Source organism: Spodoptera frugiperda, chromosome 27 (genome assembly GCF_023101765.2).
Source record: "Spodoptera frugiperda isolate SF20-4 chromosome 27, AGI-APGP_CSIRO_Sfru_2.0, whole genome shotgun sequence".
Lineage (NCBI taxonomy): Eukaryota > Metazoa > Arthropoda > Insecta > Lepidoptera > Noctuidae > Spodoptera > Spodoptera frugiperda.
In genome coordinates, this window is record NC_064238.1 from 7,702,130 (window position 1) to 7,715,139 (window position 13,010).

Below are 13,010 nucleotides of genomic sequence, written 5' to 3' on the forward strand. Positions count from 1 at the left end.
TACGAAACACGTCTGGACCTATTTACATTTGAATGTCAAACATATTCACGATTCACATGCGTAGGATCACGAGTGCGATCGTTAAAACTTATCCTCAAGTATCGAAATGAGAATAAAATGACTGCAACTCGTATGAGGATGACTCGACAAACTGGTTTTAGTATTAGTACTATAATTTTACAGCATGTATATTTCCCTTTAATCTTCCATTTAATTGCCAAGTGGATGTTGAACTTCTATCTGTCTATGAATAGACGGTAGACTCGTTTTACAGTCTAGAAAAGTTCAATAAAAAAGTTATATATTCGCTATTACGGTAGGATATTGTCGTCGGATATTAAAAATGTACTTTATACCTAAAGATTAGCAGTCAGTTTGAGCATGATTGTCAATTAAGATCACAATGAAATGGATATGAACGTGCCGAGTGAGTGTCCATGTTTAATATTATGAATTTTATGAATAGGTATTAGGTACATTGTTATAATAATATTAGAAAGTAAAATAGACACTAACTTATTATGTTGTGAATAGATCTCAGCAGATCTAGTCATAATATGCTGAAATTCGCACCAAGTTTTATAGCTGTATTATTAGATTTTACCAGCGGTTATACCCGAGTTACCGTTGTTAATAAGACTCCTATCACCCACGTCAGCTCATATTGTCTGTATACCAAATTTAATCAAAATCCGTTCAGTAGTTTCAGCGTAATTGACGGACAAGCATCCAAACAAAAAAAAAACGTTTATAATATTAGTGTGATGCGTATCAGAGAAAGGAAGAAATGATTCTTGGCAGCACCATCAACAGAGCCTATTGCTTGCTTGATAATCTTGATATAGCCTTAAAATATGTTACGATTATTCGGAAAAGGATGTAGAAAATAAATAAGGATAGATGGTAAAACTACGGGAAAGTCCTACGTAAAAAAATATTTGTATGAGGAGAATGTGTATAGCCTTAGAATGGGGAATGCCGTCATAAGACCTAAAGGAAAAGACGTCATATCAAAGGAAGCGATTTATCCTTATGACAAAATGTAGGTACTTGAGAAGATACAATAATGTACGAGTATAATTTGTTTTTGTTCTTATTTTTTCTGATCGATGAATATGTGATTTAACCAGTAAAGAATGTTTTTGCCACTTGCGACGGTCATAAGTTTTGATGATTTTAAAATGGCACACTGGTGCATTTTCGTTTTCAGAAAATTCTTAGTGAATACAAATAAAATAGTAGGTACGGAATCTAATTAACTATCTAATATCTATGATCTAAATCCCCTATTAGATGATAAAATCAATATCTAATAAAATGGTGAGCCTAAAATTGTGGGTGCGGATCGCGATAACTCTCGCTTTAATTACCAAGTAGAGATAAATGAGGTTATAGTTATCATCTAAAATAGAATCGAAATGCTAGAAACAAAGAAGATTATAGACTTAAGCTGATAAAATAATTAAAGAAAAAATAACATGTTCACATAATTTATAAAAATCTTATCAATAACAATGAAAAATAAGGAAAAAATTGCAATTATGAAGATTTCATAGATAGTGTAGAAAACATTCCTTTAGCCAAATATTTTATGTATTACAGTGTACGATATCTATAAAAATTGGAATTCCGTTGTATACCTACAAATCGAATAATTCTTTGAATTGAAATCGTGCAACATCGTTACACACATTGGTAGGTAAACCAGATTCCTATCTACCTAATTAATTATACATTTTCGTCATTCATAATTACCAATGTTAGATAAGTGCACGTAAATTAGTTCATAGTTTCCGTTGCTTCATAAAAAAGACAATTAATGGACCGTTCATATCTGACGGAACATGCGTCGCGTATTTGGTCGCATAACGTCAGAACGGATAAATCACACACAACGTCACGCCTTTTATCCCCGAAGGGGTAGGCCGAGGTGCACATTACGGCACGTAATGCCGCTATACAATGTGGGTGTGCATTGTTTAGCGGCATTACGTTATTACCATTCGTACTTTTCACCGTTCGTGTTATAAGTCTAATGTAATAGGGGGTGAGCCTATTGCCATATCCTGGACACAATTCTAGACTCCGTGCTACTACCGAGAAATTTTCGAAAATCCGAAAAAAGCCCAGTAATACTTTGCACGACCCGGGAATCGAACCCGAGACCCCTGGTTCGGCAGTCGCACTTTCGACCAACGAGGCAGTCGGAACGGATAAATGTATAGAAAAACACTTGACCGTTCACACTCAACCGATGATACGTTAGTGCAACCGATGATACGCTCGACGTATTTTACGTCAGATATGAACTGACCCTAATAATGCGGTAAGACTTACCAATGGCTCTGCTTCAACGTTTTGTGTGTCTGTAGTTTTTTCGCCATTGTCCATGCTCGCAAACATTTTCCTGTGCACTTTTTTAAATTCGTCCATTAATGCATCATGCTGTTTTTTCTTCTCATCCGTTGGCTTAGGTGGAGCTGGTTTTTTTGCCGGCGGTGGCGGTGCGTTTGACTCTGAATTTGGTTTCTTCTTATTCTAAAGAAGTAATAATTTGATTAATATTTTCTGTTGTGATTAATTTAATGTATTAAATGAAATTAAAAACATGATTTATGACGTACTCAGAGAGATTTAATGATTACGTAAATTATTCCTTAGTAAAGTTTTATATCGAAAACAATTGCTAAGGACTGGGTTGTCATTAAATGACTCTGAGTACGGCAGTTAAAGAATCTTCTGAACTTATGTGGCCTGCAGTGGTGTTTGTTGCAAGCGAACATGTTTTACTAGTAAACCTCCAGTCTTTGCATTTGGTCACAGTAGCGACTGGGTCATACATTACTTGGTAGAAATTTAATGGTGGATAGCTTTTCATACAAGTCAGCAGTAGTTAATCAGTAAACTGTCCTTAAACATCTGTCTGAATGACGCACATAATATAAAAGTATTAGCGTAAAGTAGTTGCGTAGTTCGTAAAAAATAGATAGTAAAAAGATCACAAGTATTCTAATCTAGAAATGACACCTGACGCACGAGCCGCCTGACATTATCAATACTCAACTTTCGACATAATCTTTAAATTCCGCGAAGAGAAAGTGTAAATAACCAGATGATCCTTTAAGGCGCACGTTCTTAATATTATCAGGCTACTCACCATCTTACGTCGTTGTATCTCTTCGGCAATGGCACTTGATAACGTGGCTGAACTAGATAGACTTACTGAATCCAAATTACAATCGTTTTTCAAAGGGGGTGGATAGTTACACGCGTTTTTCCCACAAGTCGTCGTGCTAGTGTGGTGTACCTCCACTACTATTGTTTTCTTATCGTTGTCTCGATTCGTATGGTTCGCTGTAAAAGCATTTTTCCTAGGCGTCTGGTTATCGTAACTACACTGTATCATAGTCCCATCTTCAGTTAAATTGATTATTGTCCTATTCGATGGGCTAGTAATGTATTCCTTCTTATTCTTGCTTCGTTGGTTACTCTTATTTTCGTACGTATGAGGATTGTTTGGTATGCTGGGACTATCGTAGTCAGGTTCTATGTCAGAAGGAGCGTCCGCATCAAAGTTATGGATGTCACCGTTCTTCCATTCAAAATCTAAACTGTCCCATGTCCTTCTCTTCAGTCTGTTCATGGTTAATCTGTAAGTACAACAAAATATACAGGAACATGTTTACAAAGAAGAATCTTTCTTTCAAAATCTCTATTGTTCTTATCCAATTTTACAGCTATCACGTAAAATTAATTCTTGTTGTAAGTATTTCAAAGAAATTTTTACCTATCAGCGCGGTCAGCAGCTTCCTCAGCGACGCTAGCGAGACGCCTGCGCAGTGCAGCAGGCGGGGCTAAAGGCACGTGTGGCACAATAGGCGCAGGACTGCGTTCTCCAGCAGCTGATGATGCAGAACTGTTGTAACCAGAGCTCTCTGGAGACACCAGGTCCGTACCAGCACCTTCGCGGATAACCAGCTCTAAACGACCAGTCGCTTTCATAGCAGATATTGCCTGTAGAACAAAAATACAAATAATGAGAATAAACATAGCAATTTTGTTACAGTCTGCGTAGTGGAGTGTAGTCACTGCGCAGACTGTAAAAGAGTCACCCAATTCAAATTGAAGGATAGAACTAAACACTTTCAAGACTAAACAAGTTTCTAAGACATTTTGGCTGCTCTAAGTTAAGAAGGTTCAATCTAAATCTGGAAGACAATCAGTATTTACTCATTAATCGACATTGCTCCCATAAACCACGGTCAATTAACTGCGAGTACTCACGATGATAATAAGGACGTATCGATAAGCCAATAAGTAAACTCTGATACGATAAAAAAAAAACATTATATTAGTCAGCGTTATTGGCATAAAACTAGGTCTGACCCAGATCGACGCGCTACTAACAATAGGGCGAGAGAAGCAGGACCTAATTAAGTACCTAATTAAATGTTGAACGAGAAAAAAGGGTAGAAAAACTAAAGAACAGGGTCAAACTTATGCAAAACAAACAACAATCAGCAGAGGGAATGTATCCTGATCCGGAGCTGCGGACTAGTTAGCGGCTCCAGCGCGAAAAACATGAGTAGGAACGGGGTGATTTTTAGTCAGTAAGAGTCAGACACTCCCTCTCGCCTCACCCAATTAAAAAAAGGAGGGGTTTGTATTATTTCATTTATTTGAGGTGGCGAGAATGGTAGATATAACACTTTCCCGAAGGTCCTAAAGATTAACTTCAATCATGTTACTTTCTCTTTCTTATATTTTCTTGAGAATTTAACCGAACCCGTCATTTGACAGTCTTTATTTTCTCGGTTTATGTTCCAAAGTATTATACCGAAATCTAAATACATATTCTATGCAATTGAATTAATCCTGCGATTTAACACTTGCTTAACATTTACACCTCTCACGAATAAAGTAGCCAGCAGTCAGACAGGTGATAAAAATCATCTAAGGGATTTCAGTAATGAGCGTGTGAACGAGGTACTTAGGTGTTGCTAGTTTAGATTCCATCGCCAGTTACTACCGACTTAACATTACAATATTAAATAAACGATGCAAACTTCGAGACACGTTCTCAACCTACGTACACGTAAACTTCTCTTGATAATCTTTTTTCATTTCCTTTTTTTTTTAAATACGTTGCCATACATTAGGATTTTCTCCTGTGTCGTGGGTGCGTTTACGAACATACAAGTTCACATACACATGACACCCAGACCCGAAACAAAAATTTATGAATCACACAAAGAGGTGCTTCGTGCGGGAATCGAACCCGTTACCCGTTGCGTGGCAGCCAGTTGCCCAGCCACCGCACCAACCGTGCAGTCGATTCGTAAAATATGTATACTTAAAAGTGATGAGGATAATAATAATTACAATTTGACCTCAAAACTGTCGAAGGATATTCACCTCGTTGAAGGAAACGTTGGAGAAATCCAGGGCGTTACATGATAAGATCTGATCGCCCGGTCGCAAGCCCGCCTCACGCGCGATGCCGCCTTCCCGCACGAATTGCACAAATATACCCGGCTTCCACTCCGGACCTTTGCAGATTCTGAAACAAACCGTTTTCACAACATAAGTATGGTAATAACGTAACTAACATTCAATTCACGAAGGTATTAATCAACTACAAGTATGTATTTAGTCTTTTAAGTGGCTAACTACATGTGTAAAGACTTAACTTCGAAAGTCGTAGCACTACAAATAAGCAGTTTTCTCCGTCAATAAACTTTTTACGAAGTAGAAATCCAAACGGAATTGTATTATAGTTAGTTAGTGGCTATCCTATCACGAAGAAACTCTGTGGCTTTGACACTGGGATACAGCCAAATAAGGTAGTAAAGCATTAGGGTGATATCATACCAAATATCATGAAACTTCATTCGGCAAATTCAACGTGATTGTACGTATAACAAAAAGTCTTTATATTAAAAGTAGAAGGAGTACTGACCCGCAGCCAAGCTTAGCTCTGGGGGGCACGAGTATCGACAGCCTCATGTCCGTCAGTCTCTCGTTGTCGTGACACAGCGTCGGTGAGGACGACACGTCGGAGCTCAGCGACGCTCGCTCCGACACGAACTGCCATGACAATGGCTCATGCGGCTTGCTGAAATGCGGAAAACGTGATCAAACAAATGCACACACCTATGTACACAAGCAAAAGCTAACGCATTCCAATAAACTACCGATCGGTAAATTTGCTTACGAGCCGTAGAATTTTGACATAAGCTCCATACAAAATGTGTCAAAATTCTACGGCTCGTAGGCACATCTACCGATCCGTAGTTTATTGGAATGCGCCGTAAGTAATCGTACTTACTCTTTGACAGGTAACATCCCCACATCTGCAACAAAAAGTAAATAAAAGTGAAAATTTATACAACTTAACATAATGACGAAATTAATACCGTAGACATGGTGCTACTTTCGATAGAGAATTGTGTAAGAAATTTAAAAGAATCAATAAAAAAAAGCCTAAGGAAATATTTTAGTTAGCTAGTGTTGTTATTGTCATAGATATGTTGCAAGATTGTAGCCGAGCTGGGCATTTATGAAATGTTTCGGAATTCTGAACAATCACTGGGCACCGGGCCTCATTTCATCTGTCATAATTCGTTTTACGCAACACTACCTAATAGACAATGTTCATAGGCACACGCCCACGCGCTTTCACGACAGTTATAAAATCTCGGCGGCTTCTATTACCGGTTGAGTCTCATACGATTTGATTAATTATCATAATTTTATTCACTGTAACATTGTCAGACGATTCGCCTACGTATTGAAGCGTCATAGCAAACTGAGTCTAGTTACGTAATAACTTCAATTAATATTATAGCATTGATATAGAAAACGCTTTTAATATGCAAATTTATTCATTAATCAACTAAAAACTTCAATCAACATCCCCTAAATAATTTAATAGTGTTATGTCATAATAGTCAGATCGTCAATTTTTATTAAAAAGTTTATTCGCATTTTGCATGCATAATAAATACATTGATCATCGCGGGACTGTTCAGTTGTCGTATTATATCATACATTTATTTCTATATTACATTCATGTATAAATATTTCCCACAAACGTCTACAGTAAAATAAAATATTACATGTTAAAAATAATCGTCTGCGTCTCATCTGGCAGGTGAATTGATGTTGCATGATTACGTATAAATTCGAGGTTGGATGCTGTCCGTCCCACTGATATAAATTCTTATCTTATCTCGGTTACATAAACACAATGATTCAATTATTTGATGTTGTTTGCGGAGATTTGAATAAGTTTGATAGTAAAACAATTGACTTTAAAGAAAATAAAAATTGTATCTTAAAGAAAAATGTCACAAGGGCTTCATGAGATTTTTTTGGAAACTAGTTACTCAACTACCGAAACTCTTTCGGTGCATTTATATATATTATTTTTGTCATACACATATGCATTCTTTATAATAACAATAAAGTGTAACAAAATAGAGTTCAATTTTGCGTAACCATGAGTTTTGTGCTTAGCAACACAATTTGCGATATTTTTTATAGATAAAGTAGCGATGCTTTAAATGGACATTATGCAGTAGAACGTAGATGTAGGTCTGTAAGTTACTTACGTCTAACTTTGATCTTGAGTCGTGACTGTGTAGCGAGGTAGTGGACCAGCTCACTGTGCACCGCATCGTCCACCCGGTAGCCATTCACACTCACTAGCTGATCGCCAACCTGCAAACATGGAAATACAGATTTACTTAATTGAAATATTTATTTAAGAGTATTTTTAAATGAAACATTACATGACTGCCTCGTTTGTCGAGTGCTCGCAAATGCGACTGCCGGACAAGGGGTCACATGCACGATGACACCGGGTCGGGCAACAGCATTCTGAGCTTTTTTCGGTTCTTCACAAAGAGTTGTTCCGTTAGTGAATCGAGCACGCGACACGTCTGCACGAATTGTGCCCAGTATGGCAATAGGCTCACCTCGCTTTTACATGTGCATGTCAATGGTGACAACAGACATGGGTGTACATAGTATAGCAGCCATTACGTGCCGTAATTTAGCAGGAGGCCTCTGCCTGCCTTCTGGGATAAAATGCGTATGCGTCACGTTGCATTAAATGAAGTATAATTTCAGACACAATCTGCATTTTTAGCATACTTTTAATTAAGAGGCTAATCATTTTCTTAATCGACAACGAATAACTATGATCAGGTTTTGATTTGAAATTAAAAATAAATACTTGCAGAAACCGGATTTAGAAGGAAGGAAGATTACTAGGAAATTGATAGTCATACTGAGTTTTTCCCCGAAATTTTTTAGATAGTCTTAGGTCATAGAATCTTGCCTATTGATGCGTAGGAAACGACCTAAAAACTAGATAAATCGTCTCATCAATTAGACCTCGTATTTATTTAACAGTTGCCTTGCAATCAATAAGAAAATAGACTTTATTTACATCTATACAGTTACCAAAATCGAAGAATTTTTAAGGAAAGTTTCCTTCTCAAGACGTATAGGTACCTAGGTATTACTTGTAATTGTTTCCGTACTTTCAGACGAGCATAAGTTATTCCATGACACAATGCCACAGCTTAGAAAGGCTCTGAACAAAACGTCATTCATTATTGTAAGACTGCATTTTCTTAGCATCTTGGTATGTAAAAATAATAATAAAGATGCTAGTCTTTGTGCTTCGTCTACATGTTCTTTGCTTCTTACTCGTTATACACACTTTTTTATGGTATAAGCCGGTAAACAAGCAGATGGATCACCTGATGGTAAGCAATTGCCGCCGCCCATGGACATGCGAAACACCAGAGGCGTTACGAGTGACAGAGACATCGGTCGGTAGCTGACAGTTTAGCAAGTCATATTTAGTGGAAAACCGTCATACGTTAGCTCTGGCTCATGTTTTATCCTCATGCGCCATTAATATTGACTGTGACATAATTACGACACCACGCATGAAAGTGTTCGTTTGATCAAATTATTGATTTCTAAACATGCTTTTCTCGGCCTAATGAAGTAGTTTAACAATGTAACAAATAAAGCAATTTATTCCAAAATTTGTTTTCAGCAGGGCTCAAGCTTTTCATACATTTTATTTTTACTCCAACTATATTATTGCGCATATTAAGAGTTAGCTAAATCTCTCAGCGCGTTTGACCCACACCTAACTAGGTAGGGTAACAAGTAGTAACAACATGACATGAATCGTGAAAACATAATTTGCAAGAACGCCGAGAAAATTGTAGCAGGTTCGTAAATAATTTCTCAGGTGTTGAAACAACAATGGACTAGGCACATGTAGTTATTGCTTTCAAGTGGCGTTGCGCCACGCTAAGAACGGTAGCAGCCATAGTAACTTGACGCAACTACAAGATAAAAGAATCATGATAACGCTTACCAGCGACAAGGTCTAAAATAATGGTAATAATTACCCATAACATCATATTGTTCTGTAAAGTAGTTGATGAGTGTATACAATCCCATAGCACAACAAATTTTTGTCAAGGTTATGGTCTTCAAAACTAAGGTAGTAGTCCGATTCCCAACAAATTGGTAAATAAATATTTAATAGTTCACCCATGATAATAACGCTTTGTATTATAACTATGACGAAATATTAAAAACTTTTCACTTATCAAAAAGGATATTCCACAAGGATCGATCCCCTAGATTTCATGAAAATTATTTTCATCGACTTCAAATAAAACCAGTAGGTACTGATTTTAGTGAATGCAGCTTCATTTAAAGAGAGCATTGTGTAGTTTGAACACCTGCTTAACTTGCAATCAGCTCAAAAGAAAAGAAGGGCAAGGCCTTATTTGTAATGTTTGCCCAGAAAAAGCACTTTTACCTTCTATTGGTTTGGGCATTGTTACCAAATTATCATTGACTCCTAAAGAACTCAAGCATGATGGAATGCCGCTCACAGTCGTAGTATCCAAGATTTGGGCTATTAAATAAAAACCAAACGTCTGTACATTTAGAGAAACACCTTGTAGCTTTCTTTTATTGGATACTATTGACTATCGATTTCTGTCTTTATTCCTAAACTAGTTTACTACATATTTCATCTTGTATGCATATACTTAGGTGTTAGACTCGAAATAGATATTAGAGAAACGTAATGAATTATTCGCAGTTCCGAGTTTCTAAGCGTTTAGCGCTAGTTGTTATGTAAAGTTCGGTTCACAACTCAGGGACAGAAGCAGTGGCCCGTGGCCTACTTTTCTCGACCGCCAGTTGTTCTAAGGGATTACGGGCGATACTACTTTTAAGAAAGCCTTTTGTAAACCCAGTGAATGGAATAGACGCGGAATCGTGTTTTTATAGCCCAAGAAACGAATAATATAATTATTTTATACTTGAATGATGAGATCGTAAAATATGAAATTGGATATTAATCACCGTAGTTAAAGTAAAACTTTTACTTCATAAATTTTATTTTTATTGTGGTCATAATACTAATAACTCTTAATACCCAGTAATACCGCCGTATCATACTTAATTTATTACTATCAGTACAGGCTTAAATGATCATTTATCATAAGAATAACATCTCTTACGTTTTTTGCTGAGTTCTATCGCGTGTTTCGTACGTTCACCTTAACAGCTGTTACGATATTGCATTTCACTGTAGCCGACACTGCATCGTTCATCATCAGATCGGCATAGGGTAGAACTTTCGTCAGTTTCATCACGTAGTTGGCGAGCGCAAAGAAGCCGGACAGGTCGGACAGTGCCCCACATATCGGACAACTTTCGATCAGACTTTCGTTACATACAAGTTGTCTTTTTTGCCAGTGACGCAAAAGAACGCCAGACTCCACGACGCCCGGCCCTCCCAATGAATTCACTTTCTTTTTGGAATGGGTTTGATTGATGTATTTTACTTTATTGTGGATGAACACAAAGTGGCAAACCATCATACTCCATTATCATACCTATGTTCTTCTTTGACTCGACTTTGCTTTACTGCAGCAAGTGCCCCCGTAATTAAATTACAATAGTGCAAGCTGACTGTCCAACTACAACAAGTGTACAGTACAATAGCTATAACATATGACGTTATGTTTGTCTGAAGCAGGCACTGGCGATGTGAAAAGTAATCAAGTGAGTCATAGCGTCAATATATTTTCAATACAGCTGCTATGCTAAATTCTCTATTTACTTTTTGTAGTGCAGTGTGGCCTTGTTGATACAATATTATAAGTAGGTACCTTATCGCGAAAAAACGATATTGTTTCACAACTTGCGAGCTAGAAACATACGAATTGCAATAGTTATTTCCCGATTCATTTTAAAGAAGTGGCCATGGTTTTTCTATAAGATTATTGCCAACATCTTTAGATGCATTGCAATAGACTTGTATGTTAAACACCCATTCACTTGAATTAAAACGTTTCGCGATGTAAGATACAGATTGCTGACCATGTGTGTTCTCTGAAGGACAACATTAGCACTTTTCTATTTTAGCAAATGTTATACAAGAGGTATTAAGCCGAAGAGGCGCACGCGAACGGAAAGCGGTAGAAAGTCGCCATACACAGTAATTGAGTGACTCACGCACTGGACACGTTCACGACCTGCCTCATGGGAACATGGACTATTTACAAATTGTCACATAATTGCATCGATTTGCTGCCTTCCCGTACTTAACATGCCATGGATATACCATTGGAAATGTTTAAATAGTTATATTATAAATTGTTGGGTTTCATATCCTGTCGCGTGCATGGTAGCGATTTGAGAGCATTCACTCGTAACTTGAGAAAATGATTGCAGTCATTTACATCTCAAAACATATTACTTAAGCCAGCAAGTTTTTCAAGGGAAAATAGAAAAGTATGAATTAGATAGTCAATAGTGAGTGTGCGCCATTAGTTTGTATTGACACGTTTTGTTGACTTGCCGACTGTGTACCGATGCTCGTGTTGTATCAGTCTTTAGCGGCTTTAGCACAAGTCAATGACATCGGAGACTAGAGTTCAGCAATTCAGGCACAGTTGATCTAAAACTTGTGTTTGAGAATCTGAGTAATTTCTCAAAACACCTCATTGTGTTATTTTAATAATAGCGGATGTACATGAATTTTTCGTAACTTCTTTGTGGAGGAAGTAATCGTGTGAAAAGTTTTGTAACGCCGCGCCGCCAAATAATATGTGCATTCTTGTTTAACTGTTTAATTATGACGAGACGCCGACTTAACATCAAAAGATTCTTTACTCATGTCAATTTTTTGTAGAAAGTAGGGTTTATTTGTGTAGTTGCTTATTGCTCGTATATTTGCTGTTTCCAAATAATGATTCAGAATTCAGATTATCAGCAAATTAACTGACGATTATCTTATTTGAATAAATGGATTTCCTTTTGTATTTAAAGTTTTATGACCGTCAATGTCCGTAAAACACTTATGTTCAAAGGAAATTGTTCAAATCATAACTACCAGGCTATGTAATATTGATTGGTAATATGTTCCAGTGTAATTGGTAAGAGATGAAATAAAGATATTTTAAATAATAAACAGTTATTTATTATGATATGATATTATGATGTGCGAATGACATAACATCCTACAATGCTTTTAAATTTCGTACGGCCTTCAACCACGCTGTTATGACTCAATTGCAAGATTTAAGTGAATACAACAATAATTCACTACCGATTCTTGTTTGAATGAGAATTTTAAGATTTTTGGTAATGGTATTTATTTAATTTACCTCAAAATCGGAACTAATAACCTATTTGTACTTATATACGGGTTTAACAAGAATGAGGCTCGTTGAACCCGGATTCTTCATCCGAATCAATGTAATTTTTTTATGATATAAAAAGTAACCTATATTGATTTGTGTTTCGATAGTTGTGACAGCCGTTTTTGTTCCAAATAACATGTTTTCAAACTCGACTGACTGTTGCAGGTCGTTAACTACAGCTGCTGTTATCTGATTAGTTGTTTCCGTATTCCAAATTGTAGGCACAAGGTAGTTAGGTACTTAGCCAAT

At 36.9% G+C, this 13,010-nt stretch overlaps 1 protein-coding gene across 1 annotated transcript in view; it reads right to left on the bottom strand.

Annotated features, from left to right (window-relative positions):
* The window catches only part of LOC118263452 (uncharacterized), a 33,686-nt gene that overhangs the window by 9,502 nt on the left and 11,174 nt on the right, over nucleotides 1-13,010 (bottom strand). The window contains exons 3-9 of the mRNA XM_035575461.2: nucleotides 7,614-7,722; nucleotides 6,329-6,353; nucleotides 5,960-6,115; nucleotides 5,416-5,560; nucleotides 3,788-4,014; nucleotides 3,158-3,650; nucleotides 2,338-2,538 (exon numbers count right to left, since the gene is read on the bottom strand). Coding sequence (XP_035431354.2) covers nucleotides 2,338-2,538; nucleotides 3,158-3,650; nucleotides 3,788-4,014; nucleotides 5,416-5,560; nucleotides 5,960-6,115; nucleotides 6,329-6,353; nucleotides 7,614-7,722 — 1,356 coding nt within the window. The remainder of the gene's footprint in view (nucleotides 1-2,337; nucleotides 2,539-3,157; nucleotides 3,651-3,787; nucleotides 4,015-5,415; nucleotides 5,561-5,959; nucleotides 6,116-6,328; nucleotides 6,354-7,613; nucleotides 7,723-13,010) is intronic.